Source organism: Camelus bactrianus, chromosome 10 (assembly GCF_048773025.1).
Source record: "Camelus bactrianus isolate YW-2024 breed Bactrian camel chromosome 10, ASM4877302v1, whole genome shotgun sequence".
Taxonomy (NCBI): Eukaryota; Metazoa; Chordata; class Mammalia; order Artiodactyla; family Camelidae; genus Camelus; species Camelus bactrianus.
In genome coordinates, this window is record NC_133548.1 from 34806535 (window position 1) to 34834267 (window position 27733).

The 27733-nt window shown below is 42.8% G+C and overlaps 1 protein-coding gene and 1 non-coding gene across 2 annotated transcripts; both read left to right on the forward strand.

Moving 5' to 3' along the window:
* Positions 1 to 1459: 1459 nt before the first annotated feature.
* Positions 1460 to 1534, forward strand: TRNAV-AAC (transfer RNA valine (anticodon AAC)). Its single transcript has one exon. It is a non-coding gene; the product is annotated as a tRNA-Val (tRNA).
* Positions 1535 to 9291: 7757 nt separating this feature from the next.
* CSRP3 (cysteine and glycine rich protein 3) lies at positions 9292 to 27294 on the forward strand. Its single transcript, XM_010965036.3, has 6 exons — positions 9292 to 9409; positions 17934 to 18073; positions 22232 to 22400; positions 24130 to 24262; positions 25411 to 25504; positions 26978 to 27294. Exons 2-6 carry the CDS (start codon positions 17962 to 17964, stop codon positions 27052 to 27054), a joined length of 585 nt encoding a protein of 194 aa, XP_010963338.2. The 5' UTR covers positions 9292 to 9409; positions 17934 to 17961; the 3' UTR covers positions 27055 to 27294.
* The last annotated feature ends 439 nt before the right edge of the window (positions 27295 to 27733 follow it).

Below are 27733 nucleotides of genomic sequence, written 5' to 3' on the forward strand. Positions count from 1 at the left end.
GGGCTACTCTTTTCCATGGTGGGCTGTTAAAAACTCTTTTACTTTCTATCACTGCCATAAAAGGAAAAAGGATTCACCGTGTTATTAGATGGATCAAAGATTTTTTTATATATATTGAAATAATATCAGCCTATCTACAATGTCTATTTTTATTGGTCCTAGTTTTTTCTTGGAACAAATTTATTCCTTCCTTACATATATGACAGTTCATCAGGTATTTGAAGATTTGCTATATATTTTCCTATTCTCACCATCACCAATTCTTCTCTGAGTATATGTGTCTGTCTCCTTGAGCTATTCCTCACACGGCATGTTTTTAGGATTCTTTATCACTCCTTAGAACATGATCTTTATTTTCAGTATTTCTTCCCAATCTCCAGAACATGATATTCAATTTTCAGCTAGCATATGACCGAGAAGGAAAACATTTTTACTGAAGCTGGGTCCCGTGATATCTGCCTCAACACATCTGGCAGAGAATGAAGAAAGCAATCTTACTTTATAGACTGAAAATATTATAGGGTCTCATGATCACCAAGTTTTGCGGTCTAACTGTACTGGCTCCAAAGTCTCTAAGAGTTCTTAGAGCACTTTCAAATTCTAGCGTTTGGAGACAACTCACTAGAAGGAATTCATAGACTCAAAATATCACCGAGCAAGTCAACAATAACCTCAACAAACCACCAGCACCATATCTCAGCATCTATAAAAGGATCCACATCTATAAAAAGATCCACAGTTGTCACACTGTATACTTGGCCCCCATCCAGCACTATGTCTGTGACTAGAGCTCCTTGTTGTCCTGACCACTTTCTTCTAAATACTTACGAGGCAAAGTCCTCCCATCTTCCAGGAAACAGGAGACCTTTCTTAGGTTCCAGCTAATCTCGGGAAATTATTCCTCACACACTAAGCATCTCACCATCTATTTAGCCTACATTCCAACTGACAGACATTGCCCTTATAGTATGTATACTTAGTGAGAAGTAAGTTTTATCTCCTGTGGGTTTATGGCACATTAGTTAAGATCTCTTGGTCTGTGATTCCAGATATAGCAAAAGTAGATTTAAGAAATTGGGTTGAAGTCTGCCAACCCCAAGACATCCCCTCAATGGATATTTGAAACACACATTGCAACTTATAACTCAAATTTGATCATAGATGATTTTTCTGACTTCTATTTTTAATTCCTAAGTCAAGAAAAGACAAAAAAACACAGCCTATTTTTATAGGTTAGAAAAAAATTTCTGGTTAAGTGGGATTTCTGTTAAGCAATTTGAAAGTAGAACTTTGCTTGAATGGATCTATCAAAAATGAGAAAAACTCTGCAGAATACACTGAAAAGAGAATAGTAACACAAACCTCAGACAAGAAGAAACATTTGCAAAAGACATATCTGATAAAGGACCATTATCCAAAATATACAAAGAACTCTTAAAACTCAACAATAAGAAAATGGGGAGAGGGTATAGCTCAGTGGTAGAGTGTACGCTTAACATGCGTGAGGTCCTGGGTTCAATCCCCAGTACCTCCATTTAAAAAAAATCTTAAAAACTCAACAATAAGAAAATGAACCCAAGTGAAAAAAAGGCAAAAGAACTGAACAGATACCTCACCAACAAAGACATACAAATGGCAAATAAACATATGAAAAGAGCCTCAACATCATATGTTATTAGGGAACTGAAAATTAAATAATAAAATATCACTACACACCATTTAGAATGGCCAAAATCCAGAATGCTGACAACACCAAATGCTGGCAAGGATGTAGAGCAACAAGAACTCTCATTCCTTGTTAGTGGGAATGCAAAATAATACAGCTAATTTGGAAGACAGTTTGGCAGTTTCTTACAGAACTAAACATATTGTTTACCATATGTTCCAGCAACTGCACTTCTTGGTATCTACCCAAGGGAACTGAAAACTTTAAAAACCTGCACGTGGATGTTTACAGGAGCTTTATTCATAATTGCCAAAACTTGGAAGCAACCAAGTGTCCTTCAGTAGATGGACAGCTAAACAAACTGTGGTACATCCAGACAATGGAATATTATTCAGCGCTAAAAATATATGACCTAACAATCCATGAAAAGACATGGAGGAAGCTTAAATGCATATTACTAAGTGAAAGAAGCCAATCAGAAAAGGTTGCATACTGTATGATTCCAACTATGTGACATTCCAGAAAAGGCAAAACTATGGAGACAATAAAAAGATCAGTGGTTTCCAGAAGTTGGGGGGAAAGAGGGTCGAATAAACATAGCACAGAGGATTTACACGGCATGGAAACTATTCTATATGATACTATGATGGTGGATACATCTCATTATACATTTGTCAAAACTCCTAGAATGTAAAACATCGAGAGTGAACCCTAATGTACAGAGTTTGGATGATAATGATGTGTCAGTGTAGGTTCACTGACTGCAAAAAACGTACCACTGTGTGCAGGATACTGATGATGGAAGAGACTGTGCAAGTGGGGACAGAGGGTACACAGAAACTCTCTGTACCTCCCACTCAAGTTTACTGTGAACCTAAAATTGCTCTTAAAAAATAAAGCCTACTTTTAAAAAAACGGCAGGATAGCATTTCAGAATATTAGAGGGCTTTTGAGTTTCCTGTTACACAAAAGGAAATTGTCACAGCATCTAACAGGAGCCAGTGACACAGCTGCACTCACCACCTTGAAGATTTCTAATTCTCTTTGTACCTGTGACATATCATAGAATATCTTCCCTCAAGATCTGAGTTTAAGACTCAACTTCCAAGCATTTTCTCCTTCCTCTCCAAACCATCTTCATGTGTGACCACTCTATTCTCTCCTCCATCTTTATGAACCCATCAGATGAACTAATCTTTCTGAGGTCTCTTTCTTAGCCTTCTGAGTGCCCTTTCAACTTTAAAGGGCCAGAGCCCTGATGTTTTGGGCAGTAAGAAGTTTCTTTTGTTGGTTGTTTTTGCTTTTACTTTTGTTTTTTTCCCTGTATCAGGAACTCTCACTTGATAAAATATTTTGTACTCTTTCTAATACCCCAATTTTATGTAATGGGTCCCCAGGAGGAGAAAGGTGTTCTATGACAATATAGAACATTTGTTCTTGTTGCTAAAGGACCATCACACTCAAAGGGAAATAAGACTGAGTTTTCCTAACTAGAAAGTAAGAATCTTCAAATTCTAGAATTAGGAGACCCCTGAAAAGTCATTCTGACCAGGATGAACATTTTGTAAATAAAGAAATCAGAAAGGGGGACTGCCTCACTGAAGGGCACACAGCTCAATTAACGGCAGAGGTAAGACTAGAAACCCGTATCTGGCCATTTCAATATGGTGTGATTACACTTTAGGCACAGCATGAACTTTTTGGTAAAGCCAATAAAAGGCTTCCAACTGTTCCAAAAACTAACCAATCCTTATTCTAACATTTTGATGGAGTGGCTGTGTGCTCAGATAAGCAATTTCTTCTTGTTGATTTTCTGCTTTATCTTTTGCTGCTTATCTCAGATCTGGTAGGAATTTAGCCCTTCTGAGACCTTTCAAAACCACCCAGTTAGATGAATAAATTCGACCCAAAATTTTCAAGTGCCTATAGGCGCCAACACGGAGGACACAAAGAAGAGTAAGATGCTTTCTGCTCCCCTAAGGAGTTTACCATCTAATGAGATAAAATGACATGTGAAAAACCAGCCAAAGTTTATTAGATGAGAAGTGTGAGAGGAGTGTCTGGGGGCCGTTGTGGAGAGTGGCATGTCCTACTCCGAAAGGGGACGGGGGGTTGGGGGGGTGGAGGCCTGCACTGAAGAGACAACATTTGAGCTGCTCATGGAAGGATGAAGAAGATTCCACCCCAGGGGGTAGGTTAAGAAGGGGGAGGACATTCCAGGCAGAGGCTGGAGCATGAGCAAAGCAGAGAGGCATGAGAGAGCTGGCTATTTTTGGAGAACAGTGATTAGGCTGGAGAGGCTGGAAGATAGGATAAAGGAAAGTGGAGTGGTGGGAGAAAAAGTTGGAAAGTTAATTTGGGGTAAGATGAAGAAACTTGAATGCCATGTTGAAAATTTTTAATATGATCGCATGCTAATGGGGTTTTTAAGCTGGAGGCTGCCATCATCAGATCTGTGTTTCGAATGAAGACTCTAGTAGCAGAGTGAGATGGAAGAGAGGTAGGGAAACTGAGTGGGAAGCTTCTGAAAAAGTCTAAGATGCTGAAAAGAAAAAATACATATGAATGTATATGTATAACTGAATCACATTGTTGTACACCCAAAACTAACACTGTAAATCAACTATGCTGCAATAAAATTTTTTTAAAAAAACGTCTAGGTGAGACATCTGAACCAGGGCAATAAAAGGAGCAGGAGGATAAAGAAGGGCTGGATTCAAAAACATTTCTTAAGTATCTGTTGTTGACACAGGTGAACAGTGACAGATGCTACTCAAACTACGGAAATATCTCCCAAGATGATCCCATTGAGTCACCTCTGAACCTCTGAGTTGATTTGCATTTATTAATTTGCTGGCCCTGTGATACCCACTTGTGCTGCTTTGGGCTTCTCGAGAGACTTTGTCCCAGCTAAACAGTGCATGTAGAAACAGCCTGAACCCAAAGGATCACTGATGTAGACAGAGCCCTGCTAATCCATCAGTGCAAGATGAAGTTGACTTGGTACTTTGGCTGCGCAGGTGCTCTGACCTGCAGTGAGTGTCCTCTCTCCAACTCCACACTGCCGACCAGAGCAGTTAAAACTTCCCTCAGAGCACTGGCTCTGGAGCAGAGAACCCAGTTCAAGTTCTGGCTTTACCACTTACCAGCTGTGGGACCTCACCTCTCAAGCCAGATTCTTCACCTGTAAAAACGGAATAGTAACACCTGTATCTTCCCACTGCTTGAGAGAGAAAGAAACAGAGAAAAAGAGACAGAGAGAGAGAGAGAAGAGAGATCACACCTGAGAAAGAATCAAACACTTGGTAGTGTTTTAAGCTGAAAGTATTATGGAAGGAATGCTGTTATCACTATAATCAGCAAGTGATGAGTGGACATGAGAACAAAGAGGCCAATAACAAAAAATCTGAAGGACGTAAGTACATCAATTATTTGTTTCACCAAGTCTCACTTCATTTCAGCGAAGATGACAATATTTGTTTTCTATCTCTTGGGAGAAAGGAACCATCTTGATGCACTTAAGTGTCTCTGCCCATTTCCCTGTCTTTCATGGATGGGACGCGTGGCCAGGAGCAACCTCTGAGCGGTAGTTTTAAATTAACTCTCTCTTTGAAATAAGAGCCAATGACAAATGTCTGACCACTGGTGCATAGAAACAGTGAAAACCCCGGTTACTTTATGAATATGGCTGACACTGCATACATTATAGTCCAATTACGTTTCTTTTCAGAGTGGTTTGGATGAGCAGATGAAAGCTGAGACTCCCAGGCCTGTAAATTCTCTACAGTATATCCCCTCTTTGTATGGCATGGTTTAAAGCAGAGGTTTCCAAAGTGGGAGAGAAGCCAGCGCCCTAGGCAGCATGTAAAATAATACTAGAGCATGAGAAAAAGAATTAGAACTTTTATTATACTCATTTTTATCTTTTCAGTGCATAGCTTAGAGTATGTTTTATAATGTATATAATAGCACAGTAATATGTTTTTAATATATAGGTACATACACATATGTACAAATATATGTCTGTGTTGCTTAAAAATGTTTACTGAGGGGGCCATGGACAAATGAATTTGGGAACCAATGTTGTAGAAGGGATTTGAAGTTTGACCTGGGATTGAATTTCCCTGTCTGCTAAGTGATCTGTTTTCCCAATGACTTTCCAGCTTTTAGTTATTCTAGGAGAACGAAGGGGAGGGAGCAACTCTAGTCTTGACACTGCCACTGACACACCGTTGACTCCACTGTGTGGCCTTGGGGGTTACTGAGCCTTCACGAGCTGTATTTATTTCATTCCTCACTCATACAATGGGTGTAATAATGTCTTTACAAAGCGACTGAGAGAATTAAATAGAACGGTGCTTATTCTGATTTGGGGTATGAAGAGACTGTGCTAAGGCGTGCATGTGGGAAGACTGCCCTCGCCGTTCCATCTCACTCCCTTGCCTGGTCTTCTTTGTATCCTGTTGCACAACAGCTTACTCACTTATGGCTACTCCGGGGGAACAATGGGGCAGGAACGGTGGGGTCTAGTCCCAGTATTACCATTTGCTTACTGCTGAGTCACCATTCAGCTAACATTGATTGAACACCCTGCGAGGTGTCCAACACATGCTTAATATTGTTTATTTCTCATAGAATGCAAAAGGGATTTGCTTCATTTTTCAGAAGCAGCAGCTCTGGAGCAGTGCTATCTAACAGAACTTCTGCGGTGATGGAAACACGCTCTGTCTATGCTGTTCAGGGTGCAGGCCTGAGCCACATGCGGGTATTAAGCACTTAGAGTATGGCTACTGTGAGTGAGGAGCTGAATTTTTAACTTTATTTAATTTTAAATGATTTCAATTTAGCCATATGTGACTACTGGCTACTGCTTTGGACAGTGCAACTCTAGAGATTGCTGAGCTAGCATGCAAGTGTAAGGCAAAAATGAGACTGTTATGGGCTGAATTCTATCTCCCCCACATTCATCTGTCAAAGTCCTAACCCCAACTACCTCAGAATGTGACTGTATTTGAAGATAGAGCTTTTAAAAGTAAAAATGAAGTCTGTGAGTGGGACCTAATGCAACATGACTGGTGTCCTTATAAAAAGAGGAAATTAGAACACAGCTGGGGAAAGACCGTCTGAAAACACGTGCAGAAGATGACCAGCTACAAGCCAAGGAGACAGGCCTCAGAAGAAACCAACCCTGCTCACAGCTTGATCTTGAACTTCTAGCCCCTAGAATTGTGGGAATATAATTTCTGCAGTTTAAACCACCCAGTATATGGTATTTTTTATGGCAGTTTTATAAAACTAATACAAAGACCTTTTCAATTATGTGAGAATTTAGTTCATTTACAATAGACCCTCTCAATGCATTAAGAATGCATTCTATCACACACACACACATACACACACACACACACACACACACACACATAGAGTTAAAAATGTAAGATAAAAAAATACAAGAAATAGTAGTTGAATGAGGAAAGTAGTAACATTTATAATTTGGTTTAAATAACTACCGATGCCTAATTAACAAAACTAATTACAACCTGGAACTGAAATCCCAGATAATCTACATATGAGAGGTAATGGGCAGGTGTGTAACTGCAAGGTCAAGGTGAAGGAAGAGGGCAAGGTGGTGATGGTGAAAGTGTGCTGAGGGTCTCATAAGTTGCTCATCTCATAGAAGAAACAAAATATGGCTACAAATTAAATATGTGTGTGTGTATATATATATATATATGCATTAGTTTTCAAGTTAGAGGAAGAAAATAATTTCTAAGTCATAAGAGAAAAACATGACAGAAAGAAAACTATTAAATCCAATAAAAGGCCAGAAAAGGAAAAAGAAACATTATAAAAATAAAACAAAATAAGATGAAAGGAGTAAGACTATATATATTTTAAAATCACAATAAACGTGAATGGGCTAAAATACCCTTTAAAAAGATTACTCAAGTTAGGTAAAACCAAAAATGTTATCAGTTGCTAACTCTGGGAAGGAGAATAGGATTGTGGGAGGACACTGTAACAATTTAGCCTACATACATCCTTATTGTTTAGTCTTTCACAATAAAATGTGTTCCTGTGTTACTTGTGTAATTAGAAAACTTTTTTTTTTAAGGGTCAGAAACATTTCCTCACTCCTTTAGAAATAATTCTACTATACACATTGCATTTCCCCTTAAGCCAGCCAGACCCCTTTTTTGGACATTAATGTCCATATTGATAAAATGAAAGTTGTGGGCCACATTTGTGACTTTCAAGTTTTGTCTCAAAGAAGTATTTTAGAAGCTACTTGAGGGGTTCAGAGAAAGGCTATATGAATAGACCACCTATTGTTATATTAGACCACCTATTTATTTCAAGCAGTGAAGTCCCTCTTTTATCTGCTTTATATATTGAAGTCCCATTTAAGATTATCTATAGAAAATAGTATTATCATCCTAAAAAAGCACAAAAGCTTGAAAGCTGCTATCCTAGAAGACTTCTAAAGTTCCTTCTAACTTTAACATTCTAGAGTACTTGCCATTTCCCCATTTCTACAACAAATACACACTTCTGCATGAAAACACAGACCAGGGTATCTCATGTGAGGTTTTGCTATGCCCTTTTCTGTGAAATTACAGCCTTCTTTATAGTGAAATATTCCATCACTGAACCAATTGCTTTGTGGGCGTGTAACGAACAGGCTAATATGGCTGATTTGAAGGACTGGATTTCATACACCTCTCGGGTGGGTATTACCTACACCTGACCTCAACATTCAGGTCAACACTAGTGGAAAGTGCACTCATCTAAGGGACAGATAACCTGAATTTCAGTCTGGGAACTGCCAATGACTCGTCTGGCGTTGAGCAAGTTAGGTGCCTCAGTTTCCTCAGCCATTAACATGAAGAACTAATCTATTAAATCTCTTAACTTCTTGTTAGTTATCAAATTCGATAATTCCTGCGAGTCCTTGATGCTTGATCAAAGCCAAATATGTGCGTATCAAGCAGAGGGAAATCAGACCTCCAAAGAAAATGTGGGTTCACAGAGACTTATCAAGACTTGGCATAAATAGGATGCACTGTCATGTTAAATTTTTAAGCAGAAAAAGATAACAAAGTAACTCAAAATTTTTGAGAGGAAACTTTTCCTCATAGGATGGGGGGTCATGAAGTGACAGGACCCTGATTATGAGCTGACCTTTATTTCCCAAGCATCTTTGAAGAGATTATCTAAGAATCATTTCAGACACCCATCATTCTTATTTTTAGCTCTGAGTTCTCTCATGAGCATAGTGACCTGTGTCTCGGAGTTCCAGAGGGCGCCCAGATATGGCTCATGATTCATCTGCAGGTACCTCGCATTGATTTCCAGGAAGGTCAGGGGCATAGGAGCCTAGAAAAATGATTTTAGGTGTAAAATCCTTCTTTGCTTTTACCCCTGTTCCAACTACTCGATCAGAAACATACATTCCACAAATTGATCCCTTAGCGCCAGAGGTGATTGGCAATTACAACAGCACCCCAGCAGTACTGGTCTCCAAGGGCCTCGCAGCTGGTGTGCGGGGAACGGCACTCAGGGCTTTGGTCACCGGCTATTTTCAGCCTCTGATAGCAGTTGTGTTACTCATGTCTCATTCACCCTCTCCCCTCGCCTCCCTCCCCTTCCCCTCTGCAGGCCAAGGCTGATGACGGCCCCCGTGTATTTAAAGAGGACGTGAGCCCCCTGGTGCAGTGGAGCCAACAGAGACCACACAGGCAGGTAAGCAGAGTGAAACCGGCATCATCGGGGCTGGGGGTGGGCTGGCCTGGTGGCTGGTTGGGACAAGGAAGGGTCCCATAGAGTACGGGTGTGTTCCACATCCCAAGTGCTGGCATCCCCTCCGGTTCTGTGCGGGCAGGCTCAAGTTATGTCCCGTTCTGGTGTGGACCTAGCTGTTGTCTGGAACATTCCTAAAAGGGTGATTAGAACTGGGGGCTCAAAGAAAACTCACAGAGAATGAGTAAGGAACTATTTTGATCCAAAACTATCTTCATGGTGGAATGTTTCTTGTCGTCTTAGTCAAGAGACCTGCATTCTAGTCCTGGGACCAGGTAATGAATGGATGTGCGACTTGGAAGAATTTCCTGTGCTCAGGGTCTTGGTGTCCTCTGCAAGGACTGATATGGATGTTGTGACATTTTTCTAAACTATAAAGTGCTGCATAGCTATAAACTGGTTGCAACAGACACAATACAGCAGGAGTCAGCTTTCTAAAGCTCAAAATACAAGGAATTGTGCTATTCATAAGGTGTGGGTGAATGACTCAGATTTCTATAGTTCACCATATCCTGTCTTGCACCTATGAAATACTCAGCGAAGTTGTTGGTTCGAGTAGATTTAATATGCCAAGGATGGATGTTCAGCAATAGGCTTGCTTTAGACATTTGCTATATTGAAAACCCATTAAAAGCTCTGTTTACTTGGAAAATTAATTCCCAGCGGGAATAAGGGGTGAGTCCCAGTGTTTCCTCTAGGCTTTGGTAAAGGGTTTTTTTGTTTGTTTGTTTGTTTTTTAACATGCCAGTGAATGACAGGCATGAGTGTGACTGAGAATGAGAAGTGGTTTTAAGCAATGGTCTGAGTGGAGATGCTGCCCAGAGATCAAAGCCTCCACTTCTAATTTCTGATCCCTTTGCTTAGCTGGGGTGGTGACTCCCCAAGAAGGAGGGGATGGGGAACAGGTCTGAAGAACCTTGTCTCTCTGCAGCACAATTCAATGCAATTCAGTGAGCTTGTATTGACCATCTCCTGTGTTGGGGATGAAAGAGGGGGCGGAAGAGGCAGCACTAATGCAGGGAAGGGTGGCCTCTACATGAAAAGGGCAGGGAAACCAGGAAAACCTGTGTCCTCAGTTTACTTTTGGGAGTGAATCTCAATGCTGCGTACAACCAATTCATCACAATGTATGTAAAACTGCTTTATGACCCAGAAAATGTCAGGGATCCTTCTGGATCAGCTTTGGTTCCACTCTGAACAATTCAGTCCTTAAAATGAGCCCTGGCCATTGGTAGGGAGTGCAGCTGACCTCCAGGCTTGGTGTCCTCCTGGCCCAGACAGGTGCTCTGCAGTACACACACAAGCTGTCCATTGGAGATCAGGGAGGCAGGTGGGGACAGCGGGGAGAGAGAAGAGGAAAGAGTGAGCAGGATCCTTCAACAGGCAAATCACTGTGATCCTCTCAGAAGCAGAGACAGAATCTTGGTAGAATACAAATTTAGAAACCCTGAGACTCACAGAAGGACACAGAGGAAAATGAAGAGCATCAGTCATAGAAGCGGTTCAAATTCTAGCTCTGAACATCGCTTAACTTCTCTGAGTTTCCATTTCTGAACAGTAAAATTAAAGTAACGCCACCTATCCCAAAGGGATTTGTTAAAATCAGATGAGATAAAGTATAGAGAAGTACTTCGTGAGATTAATAAACAGTACAGATATTCAAGGCTTTTGAGAAAAGGCACAGAGCCAAACCCAATGGGCTGCAGGAGGATTTCCTGCTAAGTACGCATGTGATGATTAAAGTCCAGAGGTCAGAGTGAATAACAAGCTGAGCAGGAGTTAGAAGATGATTAATTTGTTTTACAGGAGAAAGGACACAGACAAGGAGTATAATACACAGGAAATACAACTCCTGAGGCAGGCACTTCGAATTATAAGCATGCTGCTCAGATGTCCAGGAATAGTATATCCAGAGCTGGGCTTCATGGCCAAAGAGAAATGTGATGCCTTCAAGTGTGAAAAACTGCAGTTATTCATTGCAGTGAAGGAAAGCAGGAGGCGAGACAATAACTGTCTTCTTATTGGGTCCAAGGAGGATGGAAGGCCTTTTCTGAGCCTCCTCGTGGACCTCATCATGGGAAAGGGTTGATCATGATTTGTTGGTTGTTTACTGCCCTGTGCAGGCATGGAACAAGATTAGCCTATTTAACTGTCATCAAAAGTCCTGCGAGAAGTCATTCTTCAGAGGCAGAAATGAAAGTTCAAGGAAGCAAAGTAATCACTCAGGGGCACACGGCTAGAAAGCGGCAGAGCCAGGGATGAAACGTGGTCTTTGAAAACAAACTATAAAGGTCAAGATAGAACAAAGTGAATTTCTGAGAGTAGAAGTTGGCCACAACTCAGAGATAATTTCAGAAAAGATATGATAGGACCCATGCATTATAGCCTTAGTTTAAGGGGCAGGCATGTCTGCTCTGTCTGAACTTTAAAGGGATGAGAGCTGGGTTTATTTCTGTGCTGGGAATAGGGGACCTATGCTTCCCAAGCTTTTTGAAAGGGCCTCTGGATGGGGAGACTTCATATTTCTGTCCAGAAGCTTAGGAGAAGCCAATGACCTTGAGTGTCCTATACCAGGGAGCTAAAGGCCATGGCCTCCCTGGGCCATGGGGACTCTGTTTGGGTTCACTGCTTCCCTTCAAAGTCCAGAGCACCAGCGAAATCAACAGATATTAGGCACCAGAGCTGCCAAAGTGAGGAAGTGGCTGTCCTGGGGCACAGGCTCGGGATCCTTCCCGATGTGCTGTCCCTGACACTGGGAACCAGGATCCCCCGAGAAGGCCGACTCTCTCCCTGGCCTGGCTACCTCCGCTCCTGCGTACAGCACACTCTGAAGGCTGAGAAATGGAGTTGGTTCACAGTCTGAATAGAAGGGTCATGGAAAAGAAGTAGGAAAGATTTACTTGCTTTAAGAAAGTGGATTTTAAAACTAGAGATAAAATAGTAACACTAATAGTAATAATGAAAGCAACTAAAATTATTAAATACCCACTCTGTGTAAGTATTTATGTATTTAGTATCTTAGCTATTACTATTATCTTATTTAACCTGAAAACAACCTTCAAAGACAAGACTTCTCATCCTCTCTTTACATGCATGAGGACACTGGGCCCAGAGATTTTCAGCACTTTGCCCAAGGTTAAGTAGATAGTGTTTTTTGAACCTTAGCTTGATTCTTTCCAAAGCCCATGCTTTCCCACTATGCCACGTCATTTGTTTTACCTGGACTAAGAGAATAGAGAAGAGGCAGTGTTTAAGGGGAGACACCATTGGGCAGCTTTTCTGCAAGGTGAGGCTCCAGTCACCGATCAGGTCCCTAAACCTGTCTCAGAGCTTGAAGGACCCTTGAAGGGGCTTCACTGCCATTGCAGCCCCTTGGATATTCATCCTCTGCTATGCTCAGTCCAATGGTGAGAAAGAACTCTCTAGCCCCAAAGAGCCCTTTCCGTGTTTGAACAGCACGGACTCTTAGAGAGCCCTTTATTTTACTGAATTGAATTCTGTCTCCCTGTTACTCCTACCCATGAGAATGCTCTGTCTCATGGCGAGACAGTGGGTCAATCAGATCCCAATTCCCATTAACTGGGAAGCTTGGTTAATGGAGGCATTGACCCTTGTCCCTGGCCCAGTGTAGTGGAAGTGGAGACAAGGGATACAGAACAAGCTTAACTGGGGGGTTTGAATTGCAGCTCTGCCACTTACTAGCTGCGGGACCTTGGTAAGTCACTTAAGCTCTCTGAGTCTTAGTTTTCTCACCTGCAAAATGGGGATCACAAAATTTGCTCTGCAGGGCTGTTGTATTAAAGGTAGTATATATAAAGCAACTGACATGTAAACAAGAAATAGTAACTAATGTTAATACAAGAACACAGCTTTGGAGTCAGAGAGATCTAAGTTCCAACCTAGCCATGTGACCTTGGGCAGTGTAATTTCCCCAGATTCCAAGTTCCCATTTCTAGTCAATGTTGTAACAGTACCTACCTTGAAGGGTTGCTGTGAAGATTAAATGAAGTGTAAACCAAGGGCTGGGCTCCAGGCACTCTGGCTTCAATAACAACATTGTTATATTAGTAATGATTATAGTTATCACTTAGATTCCAGATATCTGTTTCTATGATCCAAAATCTCTGCTTCAGTCAGTGTAGACAATTTAACTCACTATGTGGAATCAGGCATAAAACAGGACAACCAAATGAACTAACACTGAGATGAAAATGGCATTGTCACTGGAGGTCTCTGCTCAAAGCCGTGGCCCAAGGTTCCCTCCCTGGTTCCTTAATGGACTCCTACAAAGAAGAAACAGAATCACTGAGCACTCATTTCTTCTACCCTACCCACTTTTGCCCTAAGGTATCACCTTCCAGCTCCACAGTAGGTAGTTTAAAAAAAGGAAAGAGTGTTAGATTAGGAAGAATGTGCCCAAGATACACAGTACAGTTATTGTTTTATAAGTTCAGATTGATACATGACAACTTGGAGTTACTGCAGAACTAACTGGTCCTTACATTTTATAATACTCTGCGGTTTACAAAGTGATTTGACGCAGCTGAACTACTACCGTGCTCCCATTGATAGTGAAACAGATGGGACTATTACGCCTGTTTTAGAGAGAAGATACTGAAGTGCTGAAGGCTTGCATGGTTTTCCCAGATCACACAGCTATGAAGACAGAACTAGAACTCTGGCCTCCTGCCTCTGGTTTACTGCCTTCTCCAGCCCTTACTGTAGCACATTCTCAGTATAATCGCTTTTGTAGCATATTCATTACGAAATCTACCCAGGTAGTCTCTCACAGGGATCTGGGTATCCAAAAGTCTGGCGTCCACCCTCTCCCCAGTTGACATAGCAGGGTCCTGTGTACTGTCTCATCCTCATAAATCCCAAATTGTCCCTCATTTCAATCCTGACCCACGACTTGGTCTGTGACAACACAGCCATGTTGGGACTGACCCAGGGAGTAGTGCCAGGTGATGTGATGGAGACTGTGATCCAGTGACAAATAGGGCTGAGTGACGGGCAAGCCTATATTTAGTGTCCCACCTTCATTGACCCTTGCCTGTGCCAGGCAACGCTGATAAACAAATGGCCCATCCCTTGGTATCTTGCCAGCTTAACTCACATTCCAGGCCCGGTTAGGGGGGTGCTGAGACACAGGAATTCCAAAGCAATGTAGGAGGCTGAAAAGGTTATATATGTAAGCCAGGACCTAAATGTGCTTTCAAATCATAGTGACTTAATTAGCAGATTGGTGCTATTTGAATAGCCTGAAATAAAGTGGGTAACAATGGCTTACCTTTGAGCAGCATCTCAGTGCTGCTTTAAATTCCATCATCTTTCCATGACCTTCACAATGGTCCTGTGAGGAAAGTGCAGAACATAGTATTATTGTCATTTTTCACCCAATTCAAGGCCGCAGGGTCAAGCCTAGAACCTGCATCTTCCAATTCAGGATGCTTTACAACTCCCTCTGCCTTTTGGCCTCTGAGCATCTGAAGAAGAAATCAGAGATGTCTTCTGTGTTAAGCCCCCACGGCTACCTTTCCATCTTTGGAAATGGAACTGAGCACCTGTCTAATAGAGTGCTTCTGGATTTCTATTTTGAGTTTCAAGTCCTGATATACGAATGTCAGATATTTATGATCACTTAAAAACAACCTGTGCCAGGCTCCATTACCTTGTGAATAAGCTATTATCTGTAATCTTATACTCATTTTGAAAAGTATCATGTGTAGACAATTGCTGAATACACACACACACACACACACACCCCCCTAAGAGGCACATCTCTTTCCCATTAACTTGCAGGACATGTCATCAAAATCTCCACTGAAGATTTGAAATGAGAAACCTGACCTAGGTTTGTTTTCATTGAAAATTTTCACATCATTAATTTCACAAGTGTCACGGTCACGTTCCCGGGTATATATTTATTCTCTGTTTTATATTACATTGAAACTCAGGATCAAGATGAACACAAGCAGGATTATGTGATTCTACCCTTTTCCAAACAATGTATCATCTTTACTCAAGAAGGATAGATATTAAAAGAAGAAGCTGGCTAAGAAAATACCCCCAAATGTCTACTTTTTATGCCTCCCTTTGTTTGTAAATGAGGTAGCAATCTAGAAAACCTATTCCTAAAAATTTTAATAGAGTAAAAAATAATGTGGGCTCTTTGAGAGCATTTGAAGGTCTCTATGCCTTTCTGGGTGATTCTTCCTGAAGAGTCTTTTCCTCTTTTCTCTATCTACGGAAATCCTTTTCCCCCTTCAAAACCCTACTTAGATGTGATGTTTTCTGTGATCCTCCAACCACTCAAGCTTTCTTCCCTAATCTAAACATGGGGAGCCATCCCCTCCTTTGAGTTCTCATAGCACTCCTCATAAGACTCTTCTCTGTACAGAGAATACTGATTTCTGCCCATCTTCCTCACTAGAATGTAGGCTTCTCAAAGCTAGGGAACACAAATTACTCATTTTTATAAACTTTACTCTCTTGGGTCCCTCACCAAGTAATTAGTTCAGTGCTTAACACATGATAGGTGGGGAGTAAATGCATGGTGATTAAGTCAATGAATGAATGAACGAATGCAGACTTGATCCCAAGCCTTTCAACTCAAAATCCATTACTCCCACCACTATCCTAAACAACCTACACAATAGAAATGGGAGCACTGAATGTTTTGATTTTTAAAAATATATATACATTTTCTAAGATTTTACTGAACAAAAAGAAAAGCCTGCTCCTCTGAGAGGAAGGATAGGATGTTCCTGGCTCCCCTCACACTGTTTTTGGAAGCAGGGAAAGCGCCTTGAAGAATATTTACATGGAGAGTTTTCCTTTGGTCCTAGTATCAGGTTCTGTGGTCTGTTTGCTATTTACTTTCTGTTCCTTAGCAAAATCTGTCTTTGTTACAAGGCTGGGAGGCACAATCTGGACCAGGTGATCCAGGAGGCTTAGTGTTAATCGCCAACTATTATAAGAAGGTGACTGGCTTCCCAGAAGGGAAAGAGAAGGTCAGAAGCAGCCACTTGGAATGGCCTGATAGTGTTTGGTGTCAATGACAAGATGACACACCAGGCTTTTTAGAAACCAAGGGATCCTAGAGAAAATTCAGTGCCCCTGAGGCTGGCAGGATTTCAGAGATTTCACTGATACTGATGGCTTATTTTAATTCTGCTCTGGGAAGACTGAAAATTGGATTTGTACTTACATGCAGACACAGAAGGAAAAAAAAATTTTGTGGCCCTCCTTGTCTAGTATTTCTTAAACATAATTCTCTAGTGTGGAGACAAGGATGGCCTGGGGCTGGCTCTCAGCAGCTCCTGGCAGAATGTGCTTGAAGGGTGTGGGGGGACTCACAGCATCATCACCTGGCTCCTGTGATCACACCTGGCATGGTGAGCTCTGACAAGTACCTTCCTATACATCGTGTCATCTGGTCCTCTAAACAACACTGGGAAGCAGCAAGGAGGAGAATGACTCTTTCATAGCATAGGTGGGAAAACAGACATAAAGAGAAGCTATGAAGTTCCTATCAATACATATGGCAAGTTACAGGTAGCTCTGAAAGCAGGAGGTAAGTTTCCAAACCACTGATCTCGTGCAGTGCCAATATAGCTCATAGCCTGGGCAATGATATTTCTAAAAAAGGAATGTATTGGGAAGGGAAAGACTGGGATTTCAAAATGTAGAATAGATAAACAAAATTACACTGTATAGCACAGAGAAATATATACAAGGTCTTATGGTAGCTCACAGCAAAAAAAATGTGACAATGAATATATGTTTATTCATGTGTAACTGAAAAATTGTGCTCTACACTGGTACTTGACACAACATTGTAAAATGACTATAACTCAATAAAAAAAATGTTAAAAAAGAAAGAAAAAAAAAAGGAATGTAGGGATAGGAGGGATAAATCTGAATAGAAGGCTTTCTAGCATCAGCCCTGTCTGGAGTCCATTAGAAATGCCGAATCTCCTGCCTCTCCCCAGATCTGCCAAGCCTGCATACTAGCAAGATCTGAGGTGAGTCAAGAAGCACTGAGCTAGATGAAAAGACAATACCATTTTCATCATTTGTTCCCAATTCTGATGAAGTAATTTTTTAAATCCCAGATAGAAGAAAATAATAATACTGGATATTTGTATATAATTTTAGATACACAAAACTATCTCATCCATTCCTTCTAAGAACCCTGTGAGATATATAGGAGCAGGTGCTATTGAAATTTAACAAAAGAGGAAATTGAGTCCCAGAGTGGTAACGGGACTTGCTCAGAGCTTGCTCTGAGTGCCTCAGCTTATTCAGTGATTTTTCACACAGTAACCACTTGTTGAATGAATGAATGAACAAATGAACTAACAACAAATAGGCTGGATCCCAGTCTTCAGACCACAGCACTATTAGGGATTGGTTCCCTCTTGTGGCTGCCTAAATTAAGAGTATTTTCTTTACACTCTGTTAGACTTGATCTTGAGCAGAGAGTCTTCAGGATGCCAAACTGGGGTGGAGGAGCAAAATGCGGAGCCTGCGAAAAGACCGTCTACCACGCGGAAGAAATCCAGTGCAATGGAAGGAGTTTCCACAAGACCTGCTTCCACTGCAGTGAGTTGGGTGAACACACTCAGGGTCCCTCATCATCCTGAGGGCACTTCGAAGTTTATGTTTAGCCACAGATATTGTGTATCAGTAGTTCTCAGAGTATGGTCCCAGGACCAGTAGCATCAGCATCCCCTGGGAACTTGTTAGAAATATCACTTTGGAGCCCCATCTGAAGACAGGATAATGCTTTCCTGTGCACCCTCTCTCCAACCACTGGCCCAGCTCAGAGGCTGTTTCCCTGCAGTTCAAAGTCAGAGCAAGCTCTCAGTGGTGAAAACCTTGACCCAGTGGCGACATTTATAAAGTGTGACTTGGCACAGGAAGGAAGCCATCACTTATCTGCAGCCAAGATGGACTTGGCTCCATGTGTTGTTCCCACAGGCCAGCTGTCACTGAAACCAGCTGCAACTGGTCTTTCCCAAGAAGGAACATGTGTCAGGCGGGGGGCAACACGTGCCAATTATGGAAGGGTCAGACAGGGAAGAGTCTGGGGCTTGGGCACCAGTAACTTGACAAAGGGAACCTTTACCATCCCCTGCGGATGCAGCTTTACAAATGTCCAAACTAGGGGAAAATTTAAGACTCTGTGTTCCACCTGGGAGTCTGGCTCTGCCCAACTCACGTGACATTGGACACATCAATTCTCATCTCTAAGCCTGGGCCACAAGCATCTGCAGTAGAGCCTGTACCTTGAGGCTCCCCGTCCAGTCTCTTCAACACAACTGCATCCTAGAGTTTCCTAGCAGCTTAATCCTATTTTGGGAGAACAGTGCTGTTTTGGCTGCTTACCTTCTTTGCTGGTTAGCTTTGATGGACATTTGGCAGACATCCTCCCCACATTATGCCCTGCCCACCCCCATGCCTTAGCCCAGCAAACGCAAGGTGTCACGCTGCCTCAAACTGTATCAAACAGAACTTCAAAGGCTGGGCTCCATCTCTTAGGGCAAGGAGACACTTCATCCTCCAGAAATAGTAACAGTTTTATCTGCTGCAGGAGTTTCCATTAGCCCTTACCTCCCACAACAAACAGAATTCTCACGGAGGAACAGGGAAAACACTGCTCTGAGTGATTGGGTTGGTGGATCTACTAATGCTTTAGGTTTTAATGATGGGTGATTATTTTTAAGTCATCATTCATATCCATTAGATTCATCATTATCATCACAATTATCCAGAAGTCATTGCTCAGGAGAGTTCATTCCATAACCTCCTGGCTTTTGTCCAAATACAGCTAGTGTTCTTTAAAGAGTGGGGAGTTGTGAGGAATATTGGAAAGAACACCAGAATTGGAGTAAAAATGACTAGAGTTTGGGTCTGGGCTCTGCCATGTACTGGAACTGTATGATCTTGGGTAAGTCATTTCACCACTGTGAGCCTCAATTTCCCCATTTATAAAATAGAGATCGATTACTTACCACATAAGTTGTCATAAGAAGAAAGATAGGGTTCTTTATCCGAAATCCATCAACTTTGATGTCTGAGTGGGAACAGGAAATGGTAGGGATGCTTTCCATGGTGAGGGGTGTCTTGTCTTTCCCAGGAAGCAGGACACCACCCTGTTTCATGGACCCCTGGCAGAAAGGATTTGAACATTTGCTGGTACATCCCTTTGAACCCTTGGATATTCTCCTTAGAACTTGTGGTGGGATGGGAGTCTCTGTAGTGGTGGACAGAAGGACCCTGGAGTGGAGCATGCTTTTCTATACTATCATCACAAGACTTGCCCATCCAGGGTCATCCCATAGTTGCTAGAAATAGAGTTTAGAGAGGCAGAGTCTGCCTTAGCTTGTCCCCAGGCCAGTGTTCTCCAAACTTCTAGACAAATCTTAATTCTCCCTGTCAGCGCTGTCCAAAAGAAATCTAATGCAAGCCACATATGGAAACTTAAATTTTCTAGTAACTCCATTTTTAACAAGGTAAAAAATAAACAAGTGAAACTAATTTTAAAACATTTAACCTGATATATAAAAAAATCATAATTTCAACATGTAATCAATATACACATTATTAACAGGATACTCTACTTTCGTTTTCACTTGTACTAAGTGTTTGAAATCGGTGCACACTTTGCACTTAGAGGACCTCCTGTGGCAGGCGAGTGGCTACAGTACTGGACAGCACAGCTCTACTGTGCCTGTGTGTGAAAGCTGGTCAGAAGCCAGGGGGTGGCTACAGGACTGGTCAGGACACGACAGGGCACAGGCAGTCCTGGAGAGAGGAAAGAGCACTGGAGTCGGAGTCAAAGGACCTGAGGCCAGTCACGGTTCTGCCACTTACTGTTATATAATCGTGGACAAGTCACTGATCTTCATTTACCCATGTGAACATTCATTCCCTCACTCACTCGTTCATTCAACGAATGTTTCAAAGGACCAACTCAGGGCTAGACTCTGTGCTAAGTTCTGGGGATATTAAGATGAAACAGTTTTGCCCTCAAGGAACTCTGAGTCTAGAACACCAATGATTATTCAACAGGTTATTCTGGAGATGAGTAACTGATGGCAACAATCAGGGCAGAGCCCAGTATATACCTTATATGCTCAAATATAAGGCTTTCCCCCCCAAATCATTCCTCATAAAAAGGGTTTGCCTTGGCTTCAAAGCCTTATAAAGTCTCTCACGTTATAGAGAGACTATACTGACAGTCTCTCAATTACTTTATTTATTTAAACTTTTCTTTAGCAGACATTTTTAACACACACAATATTGACATAATTGTTTAATGAACTCCTGTATGCCTGTTTCCCCAGCTACATAACCACCAACCTCTGGCCAATCCTACCTCATCTACAACCTTATCTTCTTCTCTCACTGTTGTATTCAATTGCCTTATTTTTTTTTAAATAAATTACCATTTGAAAAAAGACTTATTAGTCTGAAACAAACTTATTCAATGCTAGCTTGCTTATAGAGGTCACTTGATGGAATTGATTTTTTAGAAGGAGGCGAATAAATTGAATGCACATGTATTACTATTCCTGGGGGTATGACCTCACTATTATAAGCACTGAGTATCACCATAAACAACCTTCAAGGATTACCATTACAAAGCAATACAGTGAGGTGTTAAGCTGTGGAAATCCTATACACTTTTTAAAGCTACCCTAATATTATTGCTAATAGGTAAGTCTTGTCAAGATACAATTTCCAAGTGACAGCCTCCTACTCAGGGAAACAGGGCTGCCTCCCAAAGACGTAGACAGAAGTGGAGATGAGCTGCTCTGGAGAGCTGGGTCAGCTGCCTCAAAAAGACACTGGTGAGAAGGGAAATGCTGATGTTGAAGATGCAGAAGAATAATTTGGATACAATTGTTTCCTGAATTTGTGTTAGATTAGAAAAGAGTAACATCTCCATATCAACATACTGTTGATTTATATTATTAAATATAAGCAGGTACTTGACACTTTCACTTACATCCTTAAAAGTTTATTGGTAAAAAAAAACTATAAATCTTCTCTTTGGAAAGATGGGAGATTGCCTTAAATACTAGGTATAACACATATATATAGTATGTGTATAGCTATACTAATAATGTAAAGTATGGGGGATACTTTACATTAGGTGATATACAGTGATGAGGTGGCTTGAGCCAATACAAACCTAAAAGCAGCTCTTCCTTACCTCCCTTGCTTCCAGAACTGGATCAAAAGTACTCTCAGTGGTAACTGTCTCTCTGAATATCACAGGCCATGAGAAGTAGAGAAACTGCTCAATCCTGATTCTAATGTGATTAAGAAAAAATAAATCCCTCCTCTGCTTTAGCTTCTTACCCCTTAGCCACCCTTACACAAATACACTCACACCTCCCCCATGTCTTTTGGGGTGAGATCCTCAGGAACGCAGGTTGTTCCAATTCAGGGACAACATTCTTAGCTGGTCTGAGACCACATACCAGGTGTCAGTCCTGCCCTCCACCTCTTTCTAGCTGGATACCACTGAAAACATTATTTCCCTTCTCTGTGCTCCGATTTCCTCATCTGTGAAACAGGACTGACCAGGAATCTAAGACTCACGTCAGATGCTCTGGTCAGGAATCAGAGTTGTGTTCTTGGCCAGAGGGCCCCTCATGCTGGGTCCCTTGGGTCCGATCAGGGCACTGTAGGTGCAGGGAATGGGGGAGGAATCTCAGCCCTAACCGCCTGACTCTCCTTTCCCCGCAGTGGCCTGCAGGAAGGCTCTGGACAGCACCACGGTGGCAGCACACGAGTCAGAGATCTACTGTAAGGTTTGCTATGGGCGCAGGTATGGCCCGAAGGGAATCGGGTATGGACAAGGCGCCGGCTGCCTCAGCACAGACACAGGCGAACACCTGGGCCTCCAGTTCCAACAGTGAGTCACCGCCCCACTTCTCCCAGCTGGGAAAGCCCCAGCTATCAGGACAGTTCATTCTGTTCCCATGGCAACGTTTTCTGGAAGTGGGAGAATGGACTCTATTGTTGACATGCCAACAATAGGAATACTCAGTCTGACCAAGTTCTCACAATGTGTCATCTCTCCAAAGACTCTCTTTAAATTATCTGCCTTTCTAAAGGGCAATTACTTTTACACCATGGCTCTTGGTTTGCATGTCAAGAGAAAACCCAGAATGTACAGATATTCTATTGTTTGACCTTTGCAAAACTGCATGGAGTCTCTTTTCTTCCCCTTTGAGCATTTTTGTGTAAATCATATAAATATGGCAGGGACGCAATAGCCATTCTCTGTGTGCTTATCATTGAAAGATTTCTTCCCTGGGATTGTAAGATGACTAATGTCCGCATCATACGGGGAGTGGGTCTGTAGGGGTGGGCCGGGCCTCAGGTGTAAACAATCATTATGACTGTTCTGCGGGTCTCCCTGGCTGCCTGTTGCCAGTACAGAGTTGAGGTTCCCCGCCAGTGCTATCACACTGTGCCTCCTCCATCTACCAGTCTGTTCTACTTGATGACCACGCTGACCTCCAGCCCAAAACTGAGTACAGACTGACAGTCACTGGCCTGCAGCTGCTGTCTGGCCAGCTGGTACCCGGGCTCGGCTCTGCGGTGGGACTGGGCAGAAGGGCCTAGCCCAACAGAGGCAGTGTCCCGTGGAGGGCCTCCCCTAGAGAACAGTTAGACCATCTGAAGAGTCATCTGGTCCTTTCCAAAAAAGATAGCCCACAGTAGAGCCTGGAAAACTGCAAGGATGTGTGATTAGTTGTTTAAATTTTTCTCATGACTCAATCCCAACTTTAGACTCTGTTTAAAGAAGAAAGATGGTACCAACTGCATCCTCTGCCTTGAATGAACCAAAGCATATGTTCTATGTTAGGGCTTTTCTGTGATGCTGCACAGACAGGAAGAGAGTCTGGAGACCTGGGTTTCATCCCAGCTCCACCAGTTACGAGCTGCTGACCTTGGGCAGCTCCTCCTCTGACCCTCGCTCTCCTCCAGCTAACCCTGCCTACTTTAGAGGGTTATGGTGAAACTCAAATGATAAATGTACAAAGAAACACCAAAAGATATGGGAACACAGGGTTATTATTATGCCTCTATCTTAGACATTGCTCTCAAGAGGACAGGTGACCTTTGGCTGCAGGGTGACAATTTGAATTGTGACGAGGAATGCGTCAGCTCATTGGACTATGGTTTGCTTAGTATCAACTGTCAAAATCCTATCTTGCCCAGTAATATTTTTACTCATTTTGGAAAGCAGATCCGTGGGTTTCACGATGGTACAAGAAAAACCCAAATGAACAATCACAGCAATAATAAGAACACAACAATGACAATAATACAAGCTAACATACATGGAACACTTGCTAAGTGCTTTACAACAGAAAGGAAAGATGTAAATGAATTCTGACTAACATTCGTGAGCCCTTACAACATGCCAGGCAAGCACTGTTCTAAGTGCTCTACTCGTGTGGCCTCATTTAACCTTCTCAACAACCCTGTGAGGAAGGCACCATGACTATCCCCACTTTTCAGATGTGGCGTTTAAGGCACAGAGAAGTTAAGTAAATTGCTCAAGGTCACATAACTACTACTGTTTGCCAAGGGAATTCTATAGGTTTCATTCATTTCTCTGTTTCCACCAGGTCCCCAAAGCAGGCACGCTCAGCCACCACCAGCAACCCTTCCAAGTTTACTGCAAAATTTGGAGAGTCAGAGAAGTGCCCTCGATGTGGCAAGTCAGTCTATGCTGCTGAGAAGGTGATGGGAGGTGGCAAGGTAAGGACTTCAAAGTGAGCCTGTTTCACTGGATCTGCTGGGAGGAGTGAGAGAGGAAAGTAGCAACTGTGGACAGCTGGGAGCCAGACCCTCCTTAGCTCCTAGGAACCACTTAGGAGAGACCCATCCTCACCCACTTTCCCAGGCTGGGACCATCATCCTGCAGTGCCCTAGGAAACTGGAACTCGTAGAATTTGATGCAATAAGCATTAACCCACTAGATGGGAGGCACCCAGTGAGGAGCTCTGGAGATACATAGGTGCACAAGCTCCCCTTGTCCTCAGGATCTGCAATCTTTCCAGAATGAGGTCAGCCCTGGGAGCCGCCACACTTGCATAACTCAGCCTGCTGCTGGCATCACACTGATGCACAGAGCAAACACCTCACAGCAGTGAGCAGCATGCTTGCTGACAAATGTCCTAGCAATCAGGGGGGTCACGCGATGTCTGAGACAGTAATGCACTCTTGTCTACAAGCTCCGGTTTCAGGCCTGCAGCCAGGGTGTTCGCCAAAGGATTTGGGCCTGAAGACAGACAAAAATCCTGTTTATACTAAATGGGGGGAGGAAGGCCATGGAGAGTGCCTGACTTCAAATATAGGGGCAGTCTCCACCCCAGGACTGGCCATTTAAACACGGACGAGGACCCTGGGCTGGGCCTGGGAGATGTGCAGATATGCAGGAGGCAGGACATCTTCCAAGACACCAACCCTCTCACATCAGAAACACATGGAGAGTCATATGAGGCTGAGTTTCCTGGATGACTGCTCATTTCTTCACCTTTTTTTCTTCTTCACTTTACATTCAATATGTTACCCACTGCCTCAAGTCCAAGTTCCCCTCTCTCTAGTTTGTTTTTTGATCTTCTAGAAAGGGGAAGCCCTTTTCTCTTTAGTTTGTTCTGAAAACAAACATATGGAAACCACCTTGATAAATTCATTTTTAGGGGTTCTGAGAATCACTGGCCAAGTCTATAGCATTGCATTTTCTCCAAACCCCTATAAAAATGATTCTCAGGGCCAATTAGGTGCATGAAAGGCTAAGGCGGGGCAGTCCTCTATATGCTGCTGATTGGGGGACTTAACACAGAAGTACATGTCCTTCCTGCCTTATTAAATATCTAACTGCCCTTCTCTCCTGTGCCCCACAGCCCTGGCACAAGACCTGTTTTCGCTGTGCCATCTGTGGAAAGAGTCTAGAGTCCACAAACGTCACTGACAAAGACGGGGAACTTTATTGCAAAGGTGAGTGGCTCCAAAGACTCTCCTGAGATGTTTTCCCAGGGAGGGTTCTTGGGAGGGGAAGCTATGCCCCTGCAAAGAGGCTGGTGTCTGCCAGGATGCATGGCTTCTCAGCCTGAGCTGGTTTGGGCTCTTGGGATGGGGAGCAAAGCCACCTGAGGGAAAGAAACTTCCTGCTTGACCCACCTCTGGTCCTCTCTACAGAAGCATCTGGGGGACCTAATGCTTGCAGATGCCCAGTGGTTCAGGGCAGCTGGGCACCTGGGGGAGGAAGGACGAGGAGGAAGCTGTGTCCTGACTGGCCTTGGAAGAGGCCTTAGGTCTGGACAAAAGCATCATATTCCCTTCCAAAAACTTAAATGTTCTGTCCACTTGACTGGCAGATAAGGGTGATGGGAGGGGGAAGATGAACTCAGTTTGGCCTCTCCCGTATTTATTAAGCACATCCATCTCCTTCCTCCCTGACATTTCTGTTTCTGATGTTGCACATCACTTAGTGATCACAGGGAGAGAACTGACAAGCTGGTTTGCCTTCTGGTCCTCACAGCTTTGCCCCCAGCTGCCTCCATAATCCCTTCATCTTGCAGAGAGGCAACAGAGGCTTAGCTCCTTCCTGATGCTATGAAGAGAAAGGGATGCTTTAGGGCCAAGGCAATGTGTCCTCAATCTCAGAGCCCCTCCTAGGCCTATTCTGTTTCTCAGCAGGGTCCTCCCACCTCTTCACTCAATGATGGTGTCTCAAGATCTCCAAATGTGTGTGCCAGAGTTGGGCAGGGGAAAGAGGGAGGACATTACTGTTCAAAATTCTAGGTCACCAAGCTTCTCCTACAATGAGCTGCTTTCTCCTGGCAGTAGAGGATACAGAGGGTCCTCAGAATTCATAGGCCATAAAACCCTAAACTGTGGCTGCAAGGAGATCAACCTGTACAGAAGTAATTGCACTCTCAAGTGATAAAAGCTCTAGAAGAGGGCTGGGACCAGTGCAGTGGCACAGAGAGGCCAGTGATCAGCCGGGGGTGTTAGGGAAAGCTTCTTAGAAGACAACCTTCCTCTGGGTCCTGAAGAGTGAACGTGGCTTTAGGAGGGAGTATTGTGGGAACAGGGAGCAGTGAGTATAAAGGCACCAAGGCCAGGGCATTGCGTTTCATTCTAGGAACTGCAAGTATTTCTGTGTGCCTGGAGTGCAGGGAGGCAGGCAGAGGAAGGAGGCTGGACAGGCAACCAGCAGCCAGATTATACTGACTCAAATGAGAAAACATCTCTGAACACACCTAGTGAAGTGCAAACAAGTATATACAATTTTTGTTAGCAGATCTAAAATAAATATGGTTCATTTTATTTAAAAGTTAACTTATAAACATATTTATCAAAAAGATGCCTCTCTAAGATAAAAGGGCTCTGCTCAGACGAAAGGAACTGAAATAATGGTGCTGACTGACCCATTCTCTCCCCTGTCCTCTTCTCTCTCGTTCACAGTTTGCTACGCCAAAAATTTTGGCCCTACGGGTATTGGGTTTGGGGGCCTTACACACCAAGTGGAAAGGAAAGAGTGAAAAGTGCACCATTTCTCAGATCTCTCATTGGCCTAAAGCATTTGCCAAGTAATCCCGCCCAGATGGAAACCCCTCCACAAACATCCTCCTCAGAATTCTCTTCAGAAGTGGTCCCAGTCTTTACCCGAAGTTAGAAGAGATTTTGGGAAGAAAATTATTAAAAGTCTAATCCATAACAAATTCTTTGTTATTTACAATACCTGGGGTGGGAGAGGCAATAAATAAAAAGTTTTAGTGGTACCTTGTATGTCTCTGGATCTTTTCTTTCAAATAGAGGGGAATTAAAAAAAAAGAGAGAGAGAGAGTTAAAAAAAAAAAAAAAACTAGTGCAGAAGATGCAATGGATTTTGGTGTCAACTGAGGAAGGAGTGAGGAGGAGGAAGGAAAGGGCAAAGGAAAGCAGTCTAGAATCTGCCAGCTAAGCTTCCTTCTAGTTACTGCCAACGGGGAAGAAAACAGGGGGTCCCAGAGGAAACAGACAACACGGTAGCAAATTCTAAAAGGAAAATCAAACTAATAAAACTGCTGAAGAGCCGATCCTTTTGTCCCATCGTGGGCTTTGCACTATTACACATTTCATGAAAACTCAGAAATGGCAACAAAATGTGGAGTCTGCTTCTGTGTTATGAACAACATGAGGATGATTTTCTTTTATTCTGGGACAATTCCCTAAGGTTTA